General features: G+C 42.8%; 1 protein-coding gene across 2 annotated transcripts in view; it reads left to right on the top strand.

Annotated features, from left to right (window-relative positions):
- Nucleotides 1-26,223, top strand: part of LOC111217363 (sodium/potassium-transporting ATPase subunit beta-1-interacting protein 4-like) — a 44,840-nt gene that overhangs the window by 5,470 nt on the left and 13,147 nt on the right. The window contains exons 2-4 of one of the 2 annotated variants that reach the window (XM_022739192.1): nucleotides 12,924-13,061; nucleotides 14,320-14,400; nucleotides 20,583-20,783. In XM_022739192.1, the coding sequence (XP_022594913.1) occupies nucleotides 12,924-13,061; nucleotides 14,320-14,400; nucleotides 20,583-20,783 (420 nt within the window). The remainder of the gene's footprint in view (nucleotides 1-12,923; nucleotides 13,062-14,319; nucleotides 14,401-20,582; nucleotides 20,784-26,223) is intronic. The other variant, XM_022739193.1, reaches the window with a different exon arrangement.

Genomic DNA, 26,223 nt, shown 5'->3' with positions numbered 1-26,223 from the left:
AGGGCAACATAAAAAATCAGCTTTCATGACCAACAAACCAGTATAGACTCTACTTTTTGAAAGAAAAAGCATCTTTTAGTATGCCATACCTTTTTAAAGGAGGGTTCATGTGGTGTGCTATTTGTTTTCTTTCAAGAGATGTTGTGAAAGTAGATGGAGTTAGAGGGCAGAAGGTTCTGACAGTAAGTGATCATGGGCCACAGAAGCTCCAGTAGTTCATGTAATTTCAGAAATGAAGGCCTTAACCCCATCTCACATTGTCTCTGGCCCATATTTTTTCTCTCTCTGAAGGTCACGCAGGTCGCCATAATTAGCTTATAGTATGTGTGTATGTGTGTGAGTGCTGTGCTTGTGTTGTCAGATGGACCCCCGATGTTACATGCTGATTGTGGTCTTGAACTAGATGTGTTGATTGCAATACCTGAACAGCCCTCATCCACGGAAGAGTGGACCCTGACAGGTCCTGTCTGGCTGTAACTGCAAGTACCAGCCCCATCTCAAAAAAAGAAAAGAAAAGATGATTAAACAACAGCCTAGTGTGTGTGTGTGTGTGTGTGTGTGTGTGTGTGTGTGTGTGTGTGTGTGTGTGTGTGTGTGTGTGTGGTAGGTCATGAGGCAAGGTGACTGCATAATAAATTCACACTCTAAGCTCAGAGTTTTGGAGCTCCCCCCAGTGTGTCGTCATCTCACCTGAGAGCCTAATGCATGATGAGAAGCACTGCTTGAATGTGTAATGAATGTTCACGATCCGCCCGTAACGTGTATCCTTCGTTAAAACACAACAAGGCTTTGTGTTTTCTCCCTTGCTCATTTTCTTTTTACCCCCCCCCAATCCTCTTCCCCATTTCTCCCCCTGCTGGGATCCCAGGTTGGAATATGTTTGAATTATTGATCACCTTCTGATTCATCAGCGAGGCCAGAGCCACTGGAGATTTGGGAGAGATGCAGATAGAAAGGTGGAGAGAAAGAGACAGAGAAAAGGGGGGATGGGTGGTGGTTTCGACCTCTCACTCTGGGCCAATTATGAGCATGACCCTAGAGACCTGACATCTCTATGTTTAGCCCCCCCCCCCCTTTCTTTCCATCTTCCCTCCCTCTTTCTGATGCACTGTTACCACGGAAACCTTTATGTACACAATAAGATTCTGAAGAGCCCGCAGGAAATAAAAACCCACCTGTCAAAAGGAAAACATGGGAATGTATGATGCAAATCTGAGCTAGCGTGCTGAGGAGACGACCTCAGGGCGTTGGGCTCGGTGCACATCCTGCTCTCAGGACAACTGTCACTCTAAAGATAGCTCCACTTGCGTATATAGCCTTTAACTTCACCACAGAAACGACCCACCCAAAATGCAACGTAACAACCAGTCAGATGCAGCTGAGCGGTTTGCTTGCAGCCAACTTTATCTATACTTTTGTCTTAGGTTCCTTTTTTTTAACAGAGATTAAAACAGCATGGTGTTATGCTAATTGAGAAGAGGTGGTGACTTGCTGTTGTTTCTCAACCTTCCCTGGATTTTGGAGTCACTGCCCTTGCTGTGCGCATGTTGGTTTATAATAATATGTATGTTCCTGGAAAAACCATCTCCTCTTTGCCCCTGGTGGCCCCTTTTTACAACTGCTCACCGTTTTAATGTCTTCAATTTAACAGACCATTAATTATGTGGTTACAGTGAAAACCTTGGGCTGGCAAATTCCAGTGTGTGCGCATGTATCCATCCATGCACAGGATTGTGTGAGTGTGTCCGTGTGTGTTCCACATCAGTGACACTGCAATAGCTATAATGGAGATAAAACTAGAACTATTTGCAAGCCCATTTCTTTCTTTCCATTCCAGCGGTTCCAGCGTTGTCATTTGTTATAGTGTGGCATCGTATAAATTGCTTTGGGAGCACCACAGCTGGGATGACTATCTTGACAGATCACACTCAGTTGAATGGCTGCAAAGCATATTCATCTCACTCAAATCCCCCTACTGCAATTTGGCATTCAGTCCTTGTTTTACAAGCGGCTGATGACTTCACAATGTTTTTGCTCTAATTGTGTCGTGTGATCAAACGGTCGGACAACAGGGATGCACGCAGCATAACTTACTCTACTGGTGGATGAAAGATTAGGAGTGATGGTATTATGATGAAAAGAGCAACATTACTGACTCAATTATGGGAAGCAGAGCTAGAGGGTACAAACTGCTGACAGCTGTTTGCCGTTCTTGACTGCGTATTCTTGATGAGAATTTCCTCTGTCGCAGTGAAATTGCCTACTTGTTAATTGGGGCGAAACCTAAACAGCTTTTTGTTAGATCTGGGACATGGAGAGACGGACAGGGAGAGAGGATTGGCTGGTTTAAGCTGCTCTCGTTTCGTCACTTTTCTTCCATCCTATCCATTGTTGGTGCGTTTGGTTTTTATCCATCGCTGTATTCTTGTCCTGCTTTTCTTCTGCCAGCTCCTGTGAGCAGATAAAGTATCTTGTGTGTGCGCGTGTGTTCTTTTGTGTCTCTGTATTTGTAGATGAGCATTTGATAGCGCTACCTGATACACTTTGATCACAAGTGTCTGTGTGTGATGCAGTCTGCTGTCTCATCTCTCATTTTCCATGTGACACCCACACAACAAACAGCGAGTTTGGAGCCACAAGAAAAGGAGACAAAACCTCACAAGTGACATTAATCCCCTGGGCTGAGGCTGGAATCATAACATGCAGTGCTGCTGAATTCCTCTTCAAGTAGATGCAGCAAAGTCTAAATTAGCCTCTAATAATCCAAACATTGCTGCCACCTTTGCAGATAAACTTAAAAGAAATGTTTGGCTGACGGCAAAGTGGAGGAAGAGAGATAAAGGGAGGAAGAGAGACGGAGCAAAATAAGCGTTTTACAAGAGATACCAGACATGTGAGGAAGGATGTTTGCTGTCACACTGTATGAATTTGGGTCATATCTCAGTGAACCTTGCTTCATTATCAAGTAGTTTGTTGATATATATATATATGTACATATATATATCCTCTTAATGCTGCCTGGTCAGTTTTATATAGCCTGTTGTAACTCAGACAACAGTGAGAATGACAGCAGTCAGACACTGACAAACGTGGGACAGATTACCTCTAAAAATGTTAGTTAATTTGTAGCTAAAGGTTGGTCATGGAGATCATGTAAACAAGATTGAAAGCCCCTGAAAATGTGGCTTGACATCTTAAGTATGTCTCTATAACATTAAATAAACATGACTAAGTATGCAACAATTAAAGTGAAAAAAAAAATGTCCTCCTGTATTATTCATTAAAAGTTTAACACGCAAAAAACTCAGCAAATTCGTTTGATTGGGACCATTTGGGTTAGTTGGATCACAATTGATTGACAGTAACCAAAAAAAAAAACAAAAAAAACAACTGTCAACAGATTCTTATTCAAATGTTCCTAAATCCTGATTGGTGTCCCGTTGACTTCAAACCAGTGAGAATAGCACAGAGAAAAAAAAAAACCCACAGAAATCTCTCATGTGCAACAACCAAAACTGTTCAAACTTGGGCAGAAAATAGACACAGTGTTTTCTACTGAGGTTTGAACAGTTTTATGTAGGACATAATCACTCACAGCTAGAAGCTGAGTGAGAACACAGACTTTAAGGGAATTTGTGGAATGCTCTTTTACACATGTAGTCATTATTCTCTCTGATCTTTATCCTCTGATTAACACTTGTTAAAAGCGGCATGTTTTACATGGGCTAGCTTAATCATAGCTCAACTGTGGCACACTTATTGATCATATGTACTTTATATACAGTACATCCAAATGAATGTGTCTGAACACATGTAGACACATAATTTTACTTAAATTTGATCTAATCTCTTATTTTATGTTCAAATGAAATGTTACACTGAGTGCAGCGTGGATAGATGATGCAGTTTGCCGACTAAAAACAGAGAGCTACTTTCTTTCTGCACTTTCATTACTCCACTCTACTGTTTTTGTTTGTCTCTCATCGGGTATTTATTTTGTTACTCAATAGACCTTTTTCACAGGAGACTTTTGAACTTTATCATAGTAGGACGGGACAGATGTTCGTAATAACACTGTGTCCCTGTAACACCTGACAGTGAGACAGCCAGACGAGCAGACACAATACCAGTGCTAAGTAAATTTATTTGTCTTTCTCTCCCAGGTTAACAGTGTGTGATCTTTACACATTGCCGTTTAAAAGTGTAATGCAGGCAGACAACCATCCATGTGCGTTAGTTCTAGTTGAAGGGCTAATTGCAAAACCTAGTTTGCTAAAAGCACTCAGCACCAAAAACATCCATGCTTAGCTGCACAAAGACGTATGTCTTCGCTTCGAAGCATATAGTGTGATATTGGGATAGTAATTTAGTATCTTTGATTTTTGTTTGTATTCTGGCTTTACTGTGATCTGAAGGAAATCACATGTAATGTCCACCTGAAAGATTTTGGTGGAAAATATTTGAAAGTAAAGCAAGTAAACAGGGAAAAACAAAGCATAAACAAAGGGGATGAGTTGTGGGATGAGGAACCTGGGTAGCAGATGGAGAGACAGAAAGGACATCAGAGTGTATTAGAGAGGGACAACTTCAACAACAACCTCTAACAAGGCTGGTCGACAGATCAGGCAGGGCAGGGACTCTGAATTGGTCTGAACATGGACTGTATACTGAGAAGGGAGAGCTTCATTCAATTCAACTCAACTCAACTGTATTGAGCTGCACTGAAAACTCCAGAAGATGTTTATATCTTTGTCTTTAAGTGAGGAACAGTAACAGAGTGAACACTACAACACAGGACAGAGCACAGAAGCGAAAAGTTTTAAGTACTGTAGTTTGCTAGTGTCCAGAGGGAGAATCAGTTCAAAGCACTGGCTTTTATCATGTTTCTTTCAGTGGGATGGATTTGTGTGTTGTGTGGTCCCAGTAGCACTGAGAGATTAGCAAGTTATTAGTGCTAAGAGCACTGACAGTTTAACATATTGCATCTTAAATAGAGAGCTCTTTGATTCATATAGACTGTCAGTAGTCACTCTGAGCTACAGTGAGCACTTCACTCTGCATCTGTTTAGCACCACTACCTAAAACAAGTGGTACTTAGGGAGGTACAGAGGGACTCGCTGCTGTGTGTATCCCTGCACAGACCATATTTCAAACAGTGAAGAAGAAAGTGGCTTATGAAGGCACCCTACCTCTTAATCCCTGTCTCAGCTCTGGTAGACCAGGCACCACCAAGGGCTATCCATCTATCCAACTCTCCATGTACCCAATGAAAGCCAGCCACACACATGCACACACACACACACACCCCTCATCACACACATACTGAGATTGGCACCATTAGTTACACAAGGACCAGGCAGGCACCAGAGTATAATGACTTTACCCAGGCGAGAGGTGAAAAATTGGATTGGAGAAAGTTTTTGAGAAGTACTTTACTGCCTGCTGGGAGTCCTCGAGTAAAGACAAGCCAGGGCAAAGCATGGCACATTTAAAAAAGCCAGCCAGCCGCTGATTCATAGCTTGTCTCTAGTGCTATCTTTCTTTTTATTTAGGTTTGGAAGAGAACAAGTTTTGGAGAAAACCCCAGTTCTTTTTGTATCGCTCAAACAGCTTTTTCTGTTGTTTTATCAAACAGCAAAAAGTCTCATCAGTGCCGTGGTATAACGCTCTATAAAATGCCAGTGACACAGTTCTTCTGTTCCCACTGAGTAAAGTTAGAGAAGTGTTTTCCAAACTTTTTGGCTGGTGACGCCTTAAAATCAAAAACATTATGTTCACAACTGGTCAAAAGATACAGAGAAGATAATCAATTTAGAATAAATTTTAGAATTTGCAAAAGAAGTAATTGATATTCAAAGACTCAAGACATATTGATACACAGACCCAAGACCCGTGGCCGTGAGACCCTACCTGACGTGATTAACCTTGCTATAATTTGAACCCTGATTGACTTGTTCCGCAGAGCTGACTGAGCCTTTGAAAAAAAAATAGAAATATCATAGAGGTCCTATGATATTTCTATTTTATAATGATATTTTTCTATAATGTATAATATTTCATCCAATGGTTGATTCTTTCCTTCTCTGTTCCTTTTATATTTGTTTTCTGTTAATTGTTCTTAAAGCCCGGAAGAGGCTAAAAACCCCAAACAAAACCTGATTTTGAGAAGCAGAGATGTCTGATTGTCTATCTTGTTAACCATCTCCCGAACCCTTAGACTTGTGCTGCATCCGCCTTGGGGGGATTTCAACACCCAAATTGGGTGTTGAAATCTGATTTACAGGGCTATGCAAGAGCTAATGGAAATGGAGTTACTACTAGGTAATTTCTATATTCGTAAAAGGAGAGAAAAACAATTTAGGAGAAAGACAGTAAGAAAGACAAACCATGAATCAGCGGTTGGCTGGCTTCTTTATACTGTGCCATGCTTTGCCCTGGCTTGTCTTTGCTCCCAGTGACTCCCGACAGGCAGGAAAGTCTCTCCCTCAGTTAGAGGGTCAAACCTGTATGAAACTGAAGTGGTGAGTTGGACATTGCATACAAATCACCCCTATGAATCTTACTGTTTTGTCAGGCTTGATCTCATTGGCTAATGTTTTTGCAGGTCTAAATAAAAACAACACATTAGCGAAGCCACTGAGCAGGAGATAACGTAGTAGTAAGAATTCTCTGTAATTCAACCCTCACATCTCCTGGCGATCCTCAGTGTCTTAGTCTGAGATATATGCTTGAACACAGAGGAGACTGATTCATGTAGCCTAAAGTCATACAGAATGGGCAGATACACACACGCACACACACCCACAGACATAGAGCTGCTTTTCAAAGCCACAGATCCTGATGACACATTCAGTAACATGTTATTAGAGGTCATTTCACAGAGGACACACACAGAAAGAGAAACACTGATGTGATTTATAGTATCTGGAGGCTAAGGTGGAGAGCTGCGGAAATGAGAGGGTCACCAGTCACCTCCATCCTCTCGCTCTGGGGGAGCATCGTCAGCTCTCCTCTCACTTTCACACCTAACACCTCATCAGAAGTGTGTCCTGCTACGACTACTCCAAATCGCTAACTTGTGACAACACAGTGGAGTTATTAATCATATACAACTGTCAAGCCAGCCTGCCGCACGCTTGGGTCTCTGTTTGAAATCCCAGATGCTTAGGCAAAGCAAACTGTTTTTCATGCATTTCAGCCACTTATCCTGAGCACACATGCACATCTTAATTAGCTCTCAAACGATGCAGATCAAACGTTTTTTCCTCTCCCAGACACGTTCACTCTGATCCTCTCATCACTCTTTTATCTGTAGCTTACTTCCCTCTCCTCTTCATGGCATGTTGAAGAAGGTGGTGATGATTGAAATGTTTTGGGGCTTTGATATTCTCAATTTGGGCATTAAGGAGAGGAGGGATTATAGTGTAAGGCTGTGTCCACTTGTGTGTTCTTAATCGCTCTGCTTGTGTTTTCTCGTTTATCCACACCTCGATGAGCCGAGTGAATATACACCAGCTAACATCATCTACCAGAAGCAGCACCATCGAGGTTTACGATCCTTGTTAGTAACCTGGTATCACATGGCTGAAGGAGAGAGTAATTGGTGGTTTCTGCGAGCTTACAGTAAAGATTTAAAAACAGAAACAAAAAAACAAAGGATATTAAAGAGAGAGAGAGAGAGAACGACGGAGCAGACAAAGGACGAGCAGTAGTGGAGGTGCAAGAGGGGCTTGTTGCATCCTGCTGTCATACCCACCCCCTAATTGCTTAGTATTTATGGTGGGAGGAGTGGTATGTGTGGGCAACAGACTTCTCCACATATACACACCCAAAACCAAAATACACACTAAAAGATTCCGTCACTCCAGTGGGAGTCATTTGTGCTTGCAGGAGGTCGGTGGGAGGCTTTTACGGGCCGTTATGTAGCCGGCTCTCTATTCCTGGAAGAGCATTGGTATCTTTTGATCAAATTCTACCCCACTCTCCAGTAACGTGCTTCCTATGAATTGTGGGCTAATTGTGCCATGTGGGTTTATGTGATTGCATGTGTGTCTGTGTGAGTGAGTATGTGTGTGTGTGTATGTGTGTGTGTGTTTGTGTGTGTGTGTGCTTGCCTGTGTGTCCGGGTGGGCAGAGACCTTTCTATCCTTGATTGATTGTTGTCATCTTGGTGGATTATTGAGTTAGCAGCGAACGTGATAGGCTTACTACAGCATCTCAAAGGAAAGAATGCACACACGCACACACACGCGCACACACGCACACGCGCGCGTGCACACACACACACACATACGCACACGTCCCTCATCCCTATACATTTCTTTAATGCAACGGCTGATGGAAATATGTCAAGGAAAGGGTCCGTGGTCATGTGTAATGAATACATTAAGGGATCTAAAGTATGTGTGTTGGATGGATGAGGGTTCTATTGGCCTGTACTGGAGCAGCCGACACAGTGTGTGTTTCTGTGAATGTTTGAATAATAGTAAGCAAATAGCAGAGCAAAGATTTTAAACCTGTCGCAATAAACCTCAAAATGGTCACTATTTAAATAGAAGCGGTCACAAATCCAATTTGCAGTCATGCTTAAGATATTTGCATTTAAACTAAATATCTTAATACCATGTTATTTTGCTTATTAGATATCTCACAAAATGTCTTTTCATTATTCCAATGTAAAAATTATACCAACTACACCCAGATAAGACCCGGAGGCACTTTGCATTTATACAGCCAAAAAGAATAAAAGCTGTGTAACAGATTTTGCAGAGCCGTTGGATCTCTTTTTTTCTCCACCAGGATTACCAGAGGACATTCCTAGTACCAACCTCCACTATCTATCTGTATCAACACCAGAAGATAAACGCTATCTGCTCTCTGCGATCGTGTGGAGGGAGCCACAATTTAACAGACCTTTACTTGACAAATGGATGTGAGAGACCAAATATACAACATGATGCGATGTGTTATTTTTAGCTAGGTGTTGTGCACTGTTTTTAATTGTCATAAGCAGACTGTGGGTAAACGCATGAGGTATGAGGCCTCAGGATCCTACTGTTCTCACCTTTTTCTGTCTCACTTTATCTTAACTATTAGAACTTGTTGTAACAGCTGTTGTCACTCGGATTTACACATCCATCACATCTATTAGAAAAAATCATGTATTTATTAAATGCAGCATCATACTAATACTGGGAAGTTCCTCTCTTTGCTCTTAGAGCAGCCTCAGTTCTTTGTGGCATGGATTCAACAAGATGTTGGAAAACATTCTTTTGAGATTCTGCTCCATGTTGACATGATCACATCTTTCCTGAAGATTTGTCTGCTGCACATTCATGCTACCAATCTCCCGTTCTACCACATCCCTAAGGTGTTCTACTGGAATTAGATCTGGCGACTGGTGAGGCCACTGAAGTACACTGAACTTATTTTCATGTTCATGAAACCAGTTTGAGACGACTTTTGCTTTGTGACGACCTAGATCAGGAACAATACTCAGGTAGGCTGTGGCATCAAAACCATGATTGATTGATATTAAGCGACCCAAAGTGTGCCAAGAAAACACAGATTCATGTTGTTGATTCCAAATTCTGACTCTACCATCTGCTGCCTCAGCAGAAATCCAGATTCATCAGACCAGGCTACGTTTTTGGTGAGCCTGTGCACACTGAAGCCTCAGATCTCTGTTCTTGGCTGACAGGAGTGAAACCCAATGTTGTCCTTGGCTGTTGAAGCTCATCTGCGTCAAGATTCGACGTGTTGTTCATTCTGAGATGCTTTTCTGCTCGCCCACGGTTTTAAAGCGTGGTTATCTGAGTTACCGTAGTCTTTTTGTCAGCTACAGCCATTCTCCTCTGACCTCTCTCATCAACAATGTGTCTCCATCTGCAGAATTACTGCTCACTGGATGTCTTTTGTTTTTGGCACCATTCTTAGTAAAAACTCTGCAGACTGTTGTGTGTGAAAATCTCAGGAGATCAGCAGTTTCAGAAACGCTCACACCAGCCCGTCTGGCACCAACAGTCATGTCACAGTCAAAGTCACTGAGGTCACATTTATTCTCTATTCTGAAGTTTGATGTCAATATGAATTGAAGCTCCTGACCTTTACCTACACGATTTTATGCATTGAACTGCTTTCACATGATTGGCTGATCTGGTAATTGCATGAATAAGCAAGTGTGCTGAGTGTACAGTACATAAAACAATAAATAAAACCTTGGCAAACACAGCATTAAAATACCAAGAGGGTAGAATTATATACAAACCGTCAGAGAGTCAGATGTAAAGGATTTTCAAAATCTCATAGTTATAAGAGAAGTCTGCCCCTTCCATACTACTTAGTCTTAACTTTTGTTAATGCTGTAGTGTCTGATGACCTAAGGCAGCGGCTGGCAGTATGGAGGGAGAGACAGTCAGCCAAGTATGGAGGTGCTAAGCCATTCTGAGCCTTATACACCAGTAATGTAATTTTAAAATCACTCCTAAAAGAGACAGGGAGCCAATGTAAAGATACTAAAATTGGGACGTGCTCTCTTTTGCTCAAACAACAAAATTAAAGTTAAAGCTAATTTTCTTCTCTTTTTTTGGTTATCCAGTTAAAAGAACAGTGCAATAGTCCACATGAGAAAACACTAGCGTATTAATTAATTACATTGGGATGGGTAAGGTGTTGTCTTAGTTTAATGTCCACCTCTAAGCAGCTGAAGAAATACTCATTAATATTATTGATCAGGTGTGAAATTACCTTTTATGTATGCATTTTGTAACTAATTGGAAAAGTGATTTAAGTCGGATGTTTTGTCCAGGCGTGCATCTAAAAAGTGACAGTTTATCCACAAGTGTTGTCAGGGTCGGTCCTGTGACTCCCCCTCCACCACCGCCACCAATTTAACTGCAGCCAAGCTGTGCGTCATTTTGCTGACATCCTCCTGCATGAGTTTTATTGAGCTCTCGAACCATGAGCCCGAGCCGAACCAGAAGATGTACGACTCTTTTGACTTTATTCATTTCCTTCAGCCCCTTCTCTATCCAGGGGATAGACAGAGGTTATTAAGAGAGAGGGAGCTCAGTCATTCTAAATTAGCATATGTCGTTTGTGATTTTCTCTGCATTTTCTCTCATCTTTCGATTCATTTTTTTTTTTTTCGCAATCTTTTTTTTCATTTTATTCTCCCCATCCATCTCAGTTTTATTTTGCGGCCATTACTCAATCTCATTTCCCCCCCTCCTCTTTGTGCTAGAGTGAAGGGCTTTCTTTTCAGATTGCTTAGTTATTCCTTGACATTGGTCAGGTAATGCTTGGTGCAGGTCGCACTTCACTCACCTCGCCCCGTGTCGCTATACACCCTGTCTGTGGAGATTTGCCCTCAATGCGAAGGAGTGTTCATTTTTAATTATCACTCAGCATTTGATCATCTCCCTCCCCTGCCTGTCACAATGTCTCATCGGGTGTCTGGTAACATTTCCATTACATTTGGAAATGTGTGTCGAGCATGTGGTGTGTATGTGTGTGTGTGTGTGTGTGTGTGTGTGTGTGTGTGTGTGTGATTGCGTGTGTTTGCGTGAATGTGCTCACTGGTGCGTTCCTATCATTGCAGCAGAGACGAGATTCCTCCCTCCCTCATCCATCTTCAAGCGCTTGGCTGGAAATGACATGTCGACACAACAAAACACATCGTTGCTTGAGACACAGACACACACACACACATACACACACACACACACACACACACACACACACACACCCTTATACACCTATCTCTGTGGGGACCCCTCATTGACATAATGCGTTCCCTAGCCCTTTACCCAAACCGTAACCATCACAACTGAATGCCTAACCCCAACTCTAAATCTTCTCTAACCTTCTCTAACCTTGTCTTTACCCTCAATTATCCATTTAAACTTGAGGGGATTTTCCAGCATTTTGGTCCCCACAAGTATAGGGGTCTCCCAGTTTACAGACCCCATTAACATAGTAAAACAAGCCCCCCTCCCCACACACACACACACACACACACACACACACACACACACTAGGTATGGAATGGAATTGGATTGGCAATGGAATTTTAATTAAATGGTTCACACCTCATCCCTGTACCCCCCCCCCCCCCCAAATGGCATGCTAATTGAGTTGATGCAAATAGGGGCACACAGTCTTAAAGGTGTAAATTACTGATTTTTTTTTTTTTGGTTTAGTTTCTTTTTTTTTCTTTCTTTTGCTGTTGTTTTTCTGTTGCACAAAATGTTGCTTCCAAAGATCTCAGGTGGAGTGAAAGGGGAAATCTTTATCTTAAAAGAACTGTCCAGGAAACCTCTATTGATGTAGGAGCAGAAGGGAGCGAGCCTGTATTGGGACAACAGTGGAATTTCTCTTTTCATTGTACAGGGTTTAACTTTGCTTGTACAAGTGCACGTATGCACGTTTGCGAGCACATATTTTAATAAGCGCCTAAGCTCACTGCAGTGGTATTATTAAGGAAGGCTCTCACCTCCCGTAAAGTTCCCAGAGCATTCTCATTCCTTGAGGCCGTTGGCAGGACGTTTGGAAATAGTGAGCTCCTCTTTAGCTCAGCGGGGGATGAATCGATAAATCTGTCACTGTTTGTTTTATAAAACTTTTAGTCTTCACCTCTGGGCTCTCCCATCGTCGGAGGCTAAACACTCAAGCTGTTCATGTCGACCCACTCATCGTAGGATTGTTGGCCAGTTGCTGTGAGGTGAACGGATATTGCCTTCAATAAACCATTATCAGCACATAGCCATGTTGCCAGTGTGTGTATGTAAGCTGCACTATTTCACTGTCTGTTTCTATTCCTCGCAGTTCGCTGTCACAGCAGGAGAAGCGTTTTTTCATCCAGAACACGTGAACCCGATAACATTTGTCTTTCTTTTTTTCTCTCTCTCTTTCTCACCCTTCAGGTGTTGGCTTTAGAAAGACAGGTCTTTGACTTCCTGGGTTACCAGTGGGCTCCCATCCTTGCCAACTTCTTCCACATCATCATCGTCATCCTCGGCCTCTTTGGCACCATCCAGTACCGGCCGCGCTACATTGTGGTGGTGAGTACACGCAACTGAAGACGAGTAGTTCATGTGAAACCAGGTACAGTCTGTCCCATAATCCTATTCCTCACTGTTTTTGTTAAGCGGTGTCACATCACTTTGCATTAGTCCTCTGTCTGTGCATGTACTGTAGATTGGGCATGTTGTTGCCTTTCCACTCTAATTGCAAAGTGCAGCGCAATCTCTTGTGCGTTTTGCGACACCCTTAAATCACTCTAATCCCATGGTAATTAGGACTAATTAAAAGGGGGGTGGGGTATTTGGGGGACGGGGGGCTAAGGAGCTCATCAGATTTATACTCGGCTTTGAGTTTCTGGACAGAGAAGGTCATTCTTTGAAACACGGTGCAAAGCATGTGCTGCCCTTTGCTTCACTGCTTTTGTTAGGAAACGCCGCCATGAAGCTTCATAAATGCGCTTTAACGCACTTCAGTTTTTATTTGACACCATAACGTGCATCTGAGGCATTAAAAGCCTATTTCTAGCAGCATTAGTGGAAGCGCAGATGGCGATGTTAATGACAGGAAAAGATTGGGGGAGCGAGAAAGGGATAGACAGGAAAAGAGAGTGAATAAAGAGAGACAGGGGAGATGGAGAAGAATAAATGGGAGCCACACAGGATAAGATGAAAAAACAGAGGAAGCAGGAATTTAACAGGGGGGTGGGGGGGCAGAAAGTAGAGCTATTGTGTCATATCAAGTGGAAAATGGGAGAGAGCAAGCTCAGGGGTTTCGTGATTCAACATGTATGTTTTTACGAAGGTGGCCTCCGTTCTTCCTCTGACACACCTCTGACATTTTAAACACACAATTCATCACGAGTCAGAGGATTTCACAACCTTCACACTGATGACTCTTTCTCTATCAGTGAATATCACTCTGTACCACTCTGTCTGTCAACAGTTGGCTGTCTGACTGTACAATTTTGCAAATGGTTGAGTCGTGAACTTCTTTCAGCCTCAGCCGTTTACAAACCTGCAGCTCCCTTAGGACCCAAATAGACTTGCTGAACTTACTGCCACCTTTAAAAACACAAATGTGTGTGTGTGTATGTGTGGTGTTTGTATGTGTATAGAGTATGTGGGTGTGTATTAATTCAGAATACGTGTGTGGGTGTGTGTGCGTGGGAGGACACTGACCACTGGCTTTAGGAGCTCATTCATTCAACCTGCCATATTCTCAGTAGTTGTCATATCCTGTTGTGTTCAGTTCATCTCGTTTCCATGGAGCTGATCTGTCTGTGTCTTTGCCCTCCAGTATACAGTATGGGCCGCTCTGTGGGTCGCCTGGAATGTCTTCATCATCTGTTTCTACCTGGACGTAGGAGGCCTGTCCAAGGTGAGACTTTTAAAATGTCAGTCTGCTTTTTTCTCAGAATCTTTCATCGTGCATCAGTCAGCCAGGTCGGGTGGTTTTGTCTGAACTGTGATAAATGTTCTCTCCTCCCTAAGGTCACAGTCGCAGGTCATAGTTGCAGGCTGGTAGAGGAATGAAGCCTGATTTATATTCCTGTGTCCAAGCACTGTGCCACCTACACTGCAGGTTTCTATGGTGCTGTGTTGAGAACCGAGTCATAAATGATGTATAATTCTACCACAGAAAATACTTGTTTCTGGTTAGCCTCCATCTGTCCGTTGAAGTCATATAACACAGTTCAAACATAGTTCCTGTCAACAGTTTAACCACTGTCCTAAATCTATGTACATGATCTATTAAACAGCAGGTCTACAGACATTATTTTCTACAGTTGGTACTTGCTGACCAACTGTTGTCAGTGGTGGAACTGCTCACCAGGTTTAAAACTGACCACAAACCAACTTTAAAAAATGGTTGATGATTTGAACACATTTTTTGCCCTTGGTATTGAATAATACGCACAGAGATGACCTGATAAAGAACACCTGACTCTATTTTCGTTAATGATAGAGAGAACGCCACCTCCACCTGTTCAAGAAGAGCTGTTTTCCCCTGTCTGAATCCGGTTGTGTTGATATGGCAACGTGGAGTTAGGTTGAAGAAGCCTGAGGGTCGGGTAATGCTAGAAAAGTAATTAGTTTGTATGACATGAAGAGTTAAAAGCCAGCAACATATAGAGGGGCGAGATACGACAACCATTTAAATACGTGGATAACAATGCACATTTTCAGACGGTCTCTCCTGAAAGACATTCATAGTACTGCACCCACAAAAAGTCATAGAAATAATTGTGTGGATATAGAAAATAGAGCTTGAGACAGAAGTTTAAAATCTGCTTACCACTGCACAAAAGGCCAGTCGCTGTGCAAAGACACACACACACACACGCCACTCTGGTCTTCTGACCTTGTGCCATTTTTTCTTCGACCATGCAGAGCTGCTGCTCCCGACTGTTGATGTAAAATATAAAAGCATAATTGAGTATTCTTGAGCCTTGCTAATGCTGAACATATATTTTAACTATAATTGATGCACTGCCAACAAGAGCTTTCAGCCTATGACAAGCCTGAAAGCCCCGGTGTGAAGTACAGCCCAAGTAAACACAGTTACTTGTGGTATATAATGAATGTGTGACACAGCTATCTAGTATGAATCCTACACCGAGCTATAAATTGCTCTCTAAGTTGCAGGAATCTGCACCACACACACCAGCAACTGCAACACCTCAACAGAGACATATCATTTTGCCTTGAGGAATGTTTGTGTCCCTTTATATTGTGTGTGCGGTGCATTTCTGCTGACCTGGGGGAGGGGGGGCACTTACCTCTCTGTTGAGTTTCAAGCAGAAGATTAGAACTTAATAGGTAAATAATCAGGGAAAAAAATCCCCCTCCCAAACCACCACACTCACACATACACACTTCTAAATCTTTTGGGCCCTCCTGTGGTTCCTAAGTGCAGATTAGATGTGTATTTATCCAGACAAAGAGAAGTGTTTGGGTTTTGTCACCTCTAAACCTGTAAATGTATCCACCCTCCCCCATCCTGTCAACTTGTCTTCTCTCAGCTTTTTTTTCACTCTGCTCACTCCTCCTTTGATGTTATTTAATTTATTCCACATATTTTGCAAGTTCCATATCATGCCCTTTTAATTTCAGCCCTCTCCTCTCCTCTCCTCTCCTCTCCTCTCCTCTCCTCTCCTCTCCTCTGCCTGCCTGACCATTGAGAAAAATGAATTCATGTAGGCAACGGTCATCTGACACCACCTCAGACAAAATGAATTTCAGAAACACCTTCCCAAGCTCTGGTGACTTTGTCATTGTGTGATAGACCTTGGGTCCATCAAGGTGTGTGCTGTCTCTTTTTCACTGGTGTTTGGATGTGTTTATGTGTTTGGATTGGTTTGTTTGTTGTGTGGTGGTGTGTTGTGTTGTGTGTGTGTGTTGTGGTGTTGTGGTGTGTGTGTGCGTGCGTGCGTGCGTGCGTGCGTGCGTGCGTGCGTGCGTGCCTCCGTCCGTGTGCGCTACTGCATGGTTCCTCCTAGAATAATGAGGCTTGTAGGGGCCAGCTGCTTGGGGCTGAGACTGGGCATTAACCCGACAGATGGAGCCAGCCTGGGCTCCCAGCTCTGCATATGGTGGCCAGGAGGAGAGCTGGCTAATGGAGTGCACACACACACACCTCATGCACACATGCATGACCAAACTTGACACCCACCTCTCTGGGAGGACCCCAACGCATTTGATCATAAACCAGAGTCAGCTAATTCTGTCTGCCTTTCTTTGACTGATGTTGACAGGACAGTAGAGAGGATGTGTTTGTATTGGTGTATTTGTGTGTGTGTATGTGGGTGACAAGGCCCTAGAAATGAGGGGGCAGGTTGTCAGAGTCATATGCCACATGCTCTGTCACCTCCTATTGATCCCTTATCCCCTCCCCCACCGTGCAAGACAGACAGACCCCTGCTACTCTACACACACCTCTGTTTTAAACAGTGCCAAGTCATTCACTGCCTCTCCTTTTATTCATTCACTCTCACACTCTGCACACAGTGGCTGCAGACACTGAGACTTTGTCTTCTCCAAGCTGTCTGAATTTGAAATGGCTTCTTTCCCTGGCCATTTAAAAACAAGAAAAAATCACCACATTCATTACGCTCCAGTTCTAACACGTCTCATTTAAAATCTTTTTTTTCAATCATCTCTTATTGGCATTAGCAAAGAACAATGTACAGCACATTGTACATGGCAGATAGTCACTTATCTAAATAGGAAATATGTCATCTATTTGGCAGGTGTATGAAGGAGCTGTTTTTGTTATTGATACGTAGCTTTGTAAACCGCATTAACAGCTGTTTACATGCAGTGTAGAAGAAACGTTCAGCATCAGTCTTCATTTCATTATTCACCAAGAGTTGCCTCCAGTGGTGGAAAGCAACAGCAATGTTTACTCTTGTCTCTATCACGTCTTTTCTTCTACTGCAGTTAGCACACTAACAAGCTAGCTCCTGCATGTCAGCCCTGCCCTGAAGACGCAGCGCTGCTTAGAGAACGTATTATAACCTCTTGTGCTGTAAATTCAACGATGGCCGAAGCTCTTGTTAAGCGAACATCTGCACCACCCGCTCCCAACAAGAAACCACATTCAGCGGCACAGAAAACTTACAAATTGCCACTTTAAACTCTAAACACTCTCATTGTCAGTCTGTTGATTTTTAGCCCTGTGTTTTAGCCCTGTGTTTTTGGCTCAGTGGATTGCTATGTTAGGCTGTCAGTGGGTCAGTCCACCTCTTTGGTCCAGACGGAAATAATTTCAACAACTAGTGGATGGATTAATAAGAAATTTTTACAAAAGTTTAGAGATTAACACGTCTTGTTGAGTTATCAGGTAGAATTTATGAGCCGTGATCAAATCACAGTTTCATACTTGATAAATTGTTTGACAGCAGACACAGAAAAGTAGGTCTGTGAGAAGAAGATTTTGTTGTTGACTTGGAGCCGAAGGAGAATAAGAAATTTAGCCGTCTTTACATGGTTTTGGAGTTTTCAAAAACAACTTGAAAGTGATAACATCAACAAATGTAAGTAAGTTTTCAGATTCATCCACCTCTCTCCCCGTCTCCCTCTCCCCTCGTGCAGATGGACTACCAACTTTGTTTTACAGACGATAGCGGACCACCATGAGCACAGTCTCTCCAGCTCCCCAATCAATAGGCAACCAGCGTGCATGTGCGCCTTTTATGAAATCTAAGTAAATATTATATGGACTCAACAGGGTCAGAAGAGTTTACAACATCCAGTTAGCCACTCAGGTTTGCTCCCCAGTGTGATCACTCAAACATAAACTCTTTTCTCTGTATTTCAGAAACAATAAATCATAGAAGTGAGATTCTCATCATTTGATGTTTAGCTTTATCAAATGCCTCTCTAGTGATTCCACTAACAGGATTGCCTCCGAAATATGTATTGACTTTTGTTAAAGAAAATAGTCTGAGCACTATCAGAAGACTAACCTTGATTCTATGATATGGAGGGATTGATTTGCGCTTTGAGGTGCATGGGAGCATAACAATAACACTCCTGACAGTAAGTTGCCAAAAGCCTCTTCAGTATTGACTGCTGATGTGCTGCAGTCAGGAGGGTAGCTACAGCTTGGATAGAGAGGGTTTCCCTAGCTCGCAGGCTCAATCAATGGCATCTGTCAAGTCATTAGTCTTCACAATCGTACATATTGACCTTCAGCCGCCCTTGTTTTTGTGACTCTGTGTGAGAGAACGACAGAATGACAGAGAAGGAGAGAGACGGATTATATTCTGTAGCATTATTTTAATATTGTTCATGCATTTTTCCCCTGACTGCACAGATCTGTTGCTGAACTTGTTGCTACTAGTGTTATCATCTATGTGTTGTTGATGTGTCCATGTATGTGTGAGTAGGGGTTGATAGGAATCAGAGATGTTTCCTGACAGCGCTTGGCTCTGTTAATAATGCATGTCTTGTCACTGTTGGGCAGATGCGAGGTTAGATTGCTGTATTGGGGTATTGATTGGTGTGAGCATCTGTATATCTGTATGTGTGGGCTCATATGGCTGTGTGCAAATTGAACATCGCCATTGCCAGAGTGCAACATAACAAGAGTTATGTATAAAATACTGGCTATAAAAGTAGTGGTACTTTTTTTTTTTTTTTTTTTTAAATATAGCAGCAACATTTCTCCCCTGGAACAATGTTACTCTGGTTAAACCATAAAACACAGTGTCAACAGTTTTCCTGCGGATTATTTATTTGCCAGAAAGTAGTTCCAAAGAAAACTGTTGACTGTGAGGTCTGTGGATTATCCTGAGGAACAGATACATTGTTTCTGGTAAGACACATTGCTGTTTTGAATTAAATGTAATTTTTTAATCCTTTGAGCAGCACAAACAGAATTTCATTCACCTAGGTGGAATTGCCATGGCAGCAGAAATATTAAACAAGGGTTTCTCAAAACATCTGCAAATAACATAAAGGCCAAAACTATCACAAGGATAGATAGAGCTTGTAGTAAGTTTTTAGCCATGCTAATGGCATGGCTTTAGGGGTGGCAAAGTTTGGCCCACCACTTTGATCCAGACTGAAAGATCTCACCAACTATTGGATAACTTGCCATGAAATTTCATTTAGACATTCATGGTCCCCAGAGGATGAATCCTAATGACTTTTGGTGGTTTTTAGTTAAATGTCTTGACAAATATTGGGTATGATACCATGGAATTTGTCCCAGACATTCATATCCCCCTCAGATAACTTGTAATCACTTTGGTGATCCCTTAATTCTTACTGTAGTGCTTCCATCAGGTAAAAATTTCAATTTGTCCAAAACTTTTGCTTATGACCAAATATCTGTAAAACTAATGGCATTCCCATCAGCCGCAAACATTATACCTACTTACCACTGTCATTGTTAGCAGGCTGACATTAGCATTTAGCTCACCGTACCTCACTGAGCCGCTAGCAAGACTGTAGACTCTCTGGCCCTGTTCAGATCTGGCTTTAACATCTGTCTCAGGTGACTTAATCACAGGCGGACAGCTCTAAGTTCAGGTGTGAATGCACCCAAGACATATTGAGGATGCATTTGAGATCTGATCGGTGATTCTCTCAACCATTCCTTGCCCCACTCTCTCTCTCTTTCTCTTTGTCACACACACAAACACGTTGAGAACGGACCCGTCTGTCATAGTCAGACTGACTAAAAATAACAGCAACATCGCATTCATGTTTATTTGCATAAAGAGCAGGGAAGGACTGGAGACACGACAAGGTCACTGACATTCTAAAGCCAGGTATGAACTGACGTGCTTAGACCTGACCACTTGTCAGATCCATGGCCTGAACAGAGCCTTAGTCTTGTTTATAATGCATGAACCAACCCTTTGAACAAAAGGAAACAGCCGTTTAAAAGATATAGCCTCTACCATAACTTTCCAGAGATGAGCTCCCTGCTTCTTGAACAACCTGACTTGTGGTGCAACCTTGGTTTCCTCATCAAAAATAAATGAATGTACATCATAAGTAATGAAAAGAGTTCATACAACGAAGTTAATGTTTTATTTCTCCTTCCAGGACAGTGACCTGCTGACATTTAACATCTCAGCCCATCACTCGTGGTGGAGCGAACACGGGCCGGGCTGTGTGAGGAGAGAGATGCCGCAGGCTCCGGGGGTCCGCACCACAGAGAGCCACTCCTACATCACTGTCATGGGCTGCCTCATGGAGTACCAGTACATCGAGGTGGTGCATAGCGGCACACAGATTCTTGTTGCTGTGAGTACAAGTTAGCAGAGCACATGTGACTTTAGCACTGACATGTTCACATGCTGATACGTGCATGTGCAAACATGTGGCAGGAACTCATCATATTACATGCTTAACACCAGCAGCAACCTCACTCACCGTGGGATTCACGTACGTGAAAGGTGACCGTGATAGAAAGGAAGGTGGTGTTTTTGTTTCCCTTCACGCACTTTTCTCAATGTACTTCCACAGTGGTCTGTTATTTTGTCTATCACAGACCCCCTTCCTCTGCCCCGGTCGCTGAATGAAAAATTGATCTGTTGTTTTGTCTGGCTGAGGCTCAGACCTGCCAGCTGCTAACAGGTTACTCAAACACTGGAAGGACTGTTATTGTCCTCTTTAAACGGCTCGGTATGAATACACCAGAAACTCACATCCTGCCAGCATTCACATTTGCACACACTCATGTATGACTGACTAACCTCACTGGACGGGGGCCAGGGCACTCGAAGTTGCCAGCACAGCAGGCCCTTGGCTTCAGACATACACATTACACACTTAAACTCCCAGTAACATTCACTTACACACCCTTTGTCTCCATTGTGAAGCACATATACTCACCCACACCCAGTCATTGTTATTTTAATACATGTGGAGTGGATTTAATGGTGGCAGAAGTTGACCAAGTTTTCATTCTTACCATTTAATCTTGGACTAATTTGCACCTGGGAAAGCACTGTGAGCACAGTTGACTACATGGCAGATTAGAAAACTGGCAGTGGGAGCCAGTGTTGAGAAGCACCGGATTGTACCATTCATCCCATCACCCCCACAGAGAAAGGTAATAAAATGGCTGAACTCACTTTACAGCCCCAACTCTCGAACTCACCCTTAGCCCCTGCACTATAGGCAGTGAATTGGTTTATTCCTCGCCTCACTTGGGCTTTTACTCCTCCATATGAAATGGTAACACCCTTATGCCTGCATTTTTATATGGTATTGTCCAACCAAGCATTCAACGGCATCTTTGTGGGAACAGCTCCCTAGAGGAGCAGGGAAATTGGTACTGAAATCCCAGTGTCACAAATGGCATCATTTTCCTTGTATCCTCACTTCCTCTCAGGCTAAAAGCAGAGCACTGCTTAAGAAAATAGACTCCTCTGAGATGTCCAATCTTGTTTTGGTTTGTCCTTTTCCCTCCCTGGTTGAGGAGAGGGCCAGACAGAATGAGACTTGGAAGGAATGAATGAAAAGAAAAGGAGGAAAGTGGGGGTGTCCCTTTGTCTTTGTTAGAGGGGTTTCAAGGTTGCAGTGAGAGGCCATTAAATATTTAGTTTGGGCTCCAAGGAGCATGTTTCATTAAGATGAAAAATGTGGATCTATTGGGCAGTAATGTAGGCATCACTGTCATCTATCTGCTCAGATTCGTCACAAGCGAGAAGGACGCCGTTCAGTGAAGAAGTGAAGCTTCAGATTTGGGAAAGTCAGCCCTGTGTTGTTGCTTATTGATGCTTTAGGCAAAATTCAGCCAAAAGCAACTTCAAGGTTTAAAGGATGAGCTTGAAGTGGAGGCAACCTTTGCAAACTGGGATAATGCATTATTCATTTATCACTGAAGGGAATATTTTGCTCCATGTCTGTGGTTTTATTCTTTGTTGCCTTCACTGAAACCCAACTTTCCTCCTACAATACATATTGCTATTAAATGGTTTTTTCCCTGCCAATATAGTCAGCAGAAAAAATGTAACATTTTTTTCCCCCCTCCCTCTCTCTATCCTTCCTCTGTCCTGTCTTCTTTTGCTCCTGTGCGCTGCCTTCACTGTTAAATAAAACAGTTGAGGCTGAGAAAACATCTCCGGTGAGATGGAGGGTAGTTAGGAAAGAAAGGCAGGGGAAGAAGAAAAATGGTGCGAGATGTGAGATTCAGTTTACATCTGTAGACATAACTCTTACACACTAAAGGGACTAGTGAGAGATGTCAAAGTGTTGTCAGAGCTCCTGAGCTTCTCATAAAACAGCCAAAGATGGTGCGCACACACCCTCTCCACACACACACACACACACACACACACACAGATATCATATCATTTAGTGAAGGTTATTGCTGCCACAGGCAATGCTTTCTTCTGTTGCGTATCTATTCCCTGCATTGGGAGGATTGTGTGGAAGTTGATAATGGGAGGAACGGCAGCCTGCGTCATTCCCTCTTTCCATTGCTCACTTCCTCTTTTTTCATCTATTTTTCCCTCCATCACAACCTCTCAGCTCTGTCTTTCTTCCTGTCTCCTCTCCCTGCCCAGATCTCACTCTGTTTGACCTTCACGTCCATCAAAGTCCCACCAACTTAAATGACAAAAATGACATACACATGTCTCTCTCCCTGCATTTCTCACTCACTGTCACTTTTGCTCCTTCTCGTCTTTTCAGGAGGGCTTTAAGGGTTCTGTCATGTCAGTCTGCGGCTTGTTTGTTGAAGTGCGACTTCTTTTACGCCAGGGGCCAGGTTAGGGTCTGGGACAAATAACGGCCCCTGGTTGATTAGAGGGGGTCCCCTCAGCACAGCCCCTGTGATTATCACCCGCGGCTGTGTTCGTCTGTAAGGCCAGTTGTGTGTTTTGTGGTTGTTCAGGTTCACTCAGTTCAGCAGCATGAAAACGGCATGGCCAACCCCCACCCACCCCCTCACTCATCCAAAAGGTCATGGTGCTCGCTTTGATAAGTCCATTAGTCCATGTGGTGTTTCCAAACTCTCATACTGAACTGCCATCACCACTGGGGGGGAATATGTTTTTTTTTTTCTGTTTGTGTGCATGCTGCATGGGGATCCAGCTGGAGGGATCTTTGATGTGCCTGTATTTGAAGTCCAGTAATTTGTCCACAATCAGTAAATGGCCATGGATTGTCTAGTTTAATAATAGCATAAAGTACATCTGCAATATGTCAGGGCTGACACTGCATTGTAACGGCGCTGTAAGTTTTACAGCATCTGCTTCAAAGGATTATGAAGATCCCAGGATTAAAAGACTTATGATGCAGTAGTGAGCAGTTATTAGGTCTGCTGGCTGCTGCCAAAAACAGGGAGGAAAAGAGAGAGACCACAAGACCAGAGGAGAGAATAAGTCTCCAGCTGGCCACTGAACGCTGGGTCAGGCTACTCACAGAACATCATAAAAACATGACTGCCTGCCATTATTCTTCAAAGGCTATCTCTGCCAAGAGCTTTAATTGTTAATATGTTTTGCAGGGAAATGGATTTTAATTTTACTCTAATATTTGGTCTTTTTAAACTTCTGAGAGTAGGCAAAAAAAAGAAAAGAACAAAAGAGAACTGAAAACCAAGCAGCATTAAAGGAGTAAACCTCTCGCGGCATGCTTGCTTTTCTTTTTGTTTGTTGAGTGTGTGCTGGTTGTTTTATTTAACTGTGTGTTTGGCCTTCATCCATTTGTTTCTTGGTTTTTTCATCTCAAATCTTCTGTATGGGGTTGCATGTGAAGAACAAGCTGTGTTTTAATTCTTCATGCAGCTTTTATTTCTGCATGAGCAGCCTTGTGTCTGTGTTGTGTTTTTCGACATTAACACACATTTATTTGCAGTTACTTGATGTGGAAGATGCGAATCAGCACCACAGACACTTAAAAACCCCATGTGGTCCTATCTAAGCGGTATAGATCTGCGCGGGTGTGTGTGTGTGTGTGTGTGTGTGCGTGTGTGTGTGTGCGCTCACATTTTGAGAGGGGGCTGGTAGAAGAGAACAGGTGGATCTGGTCTCTGCAGTCCCTATCTCATCATGTTTTGTCATTAAACATGCAGCTGCCCACACACAAACACACACATTTAATTTTCGCCGGAGAAGCTTGTGCCTTATTGTCAGGCAGAAAGTCCTGTGTAATTAACCTACAAGACATCTGCACCAGCTCTCTCCATCTCCCTTTTCTGCTCTTGCTCTCTCCCATGTGATATATTTTAACTACAAATTCCTTTCATTATAGTACACTCAGTGAGTTTTCTCCTGACACAGAGCCACAATCAATAGTGTGTTAATTACCTTGTAGATCGACTCAGATATCCATCACTGCACACACACGTGCACAGGCCAGTCAGCTGTGGACAGGAGGCATCTCCAAATGTGTATAAAAAACAGTCAAATACGAGGCTGAAACTAGCAATTATTGTCATAATTGAATAATCTGTGTGATATTTTTTTCGGCAAACTGATTATGCACAATAAAATTTTTCAAACGGTGGTAGATCGGTACCAGAATTTCCCAAGATGGTTTCTTCAAACCGCTTATTTTGTCCAACCAGCAGTCCAGAACCTAAAGATGTTCAATTTAAAAAACAAAACACGTGAGAAGCTGTAACTGGTGGGAATAACATAAATAATGAATAGATGATCAAAAATATTAGTTGATTAGATGATCAACTAGTCAGATAAAGTCATGAATGGAAAGACTGGAAAGGCCTTTGCTGTAGGATGTAGTATAGAAGTTTTAGTTTTAGAAACTGATGTTGATTGACTTTTTCCCTGATTTGTTGTAGAAGTGTAGAATAACTGAGCAGAATGGAAACTTGTTATCATGAAGTGGAGTCGTGCATAGTGGACTGAAGTTTATGAGTGAGGGTGTGTTGTCAAAGGTGCTTATGTTTCTTTCTAGACTGGCACATTCACTATAAACCTGCCCTTCATTAGCCTATGCAAATACAAGTAACCTTCTTTTCTGGTTCAGCAGCTCGCCTCCTTCTCACGCACACAAATGAATGCCTGAGCCTTCGACTTCTTTTCGCCCTCATTTTCTGTGAGAAGAAACACAGATAATGCTGAACTGTCACAAACACCTTCATTAGTTTCCTCTTCAGTATAGTAAATAGTATATGAAGGCCCCGCAGGAGGACATCTTTGCTTTTGATGTTTTCCCACATCAAGGGTTGAACTTTTTGTGCCCTGTTTACTGCCTTCGTGCTTCCTCCTGTCAGGTTGTCCAGGTAACTGTTGACCATCCAACAACCTGCAGAAGAGACAGAGGAGGAGGAGAGAGAGGAGGGCAGCAATTTCTGTTAGACAGACAATAAAACAAGGACACATGGAGAGGCGGAGAGAAAAGATGGCAGAGGAGGTGTACAGATTGTGGAGTGATGGTGACGTGGAGACGTTGAGCTTAGAAAGGGACTGTACAGAGAGCAAGGGGAAAAAAAAAACAAATGATTGGCAGCTAAAAGAGTTAGCTTTAGTGTGGCACGTCCTCCCAGACAGACTGAGATCGAGTCTCAGAGGACATGCGGGGGCTTTATGAGCTTAATTAATATGACATTAATTTCTAAAAATGATCCCTGAACTGACAGGGGTGAGTCAGAGAAGACAGCTGAGGTGTGTGTGTGTGTGTGTGTGTGTGTGTGTGTGTGTGTGTGTGTGTGTGTGTGTGTGTGTGTGTGTGTGTGTGTGTGTGTGTGTGTGTGTGTGACAGAATTTAT

Source organism: Seriola dumerili, unplaced genomic scaffold (assembly GCF_002260705.1).
Source record: "Seriola dumerili isolate Sdu_G_001 unplaced genomic scaffold, Sdu_1.0 BDQW01000043.1, whole genome shotgun sequence".
Taxonomy (NCBI): Eukaryota; Metazoa; Chordata; class Actinopteri; order Carangiformes; family Carangidae; genus Seriola; species Seriola dumerili.
The sequence above is the reverse complement of the archived record's forward strand: the minus strand, read 5'-3'. Positions and strand labels throughout refer to the sequence as shown.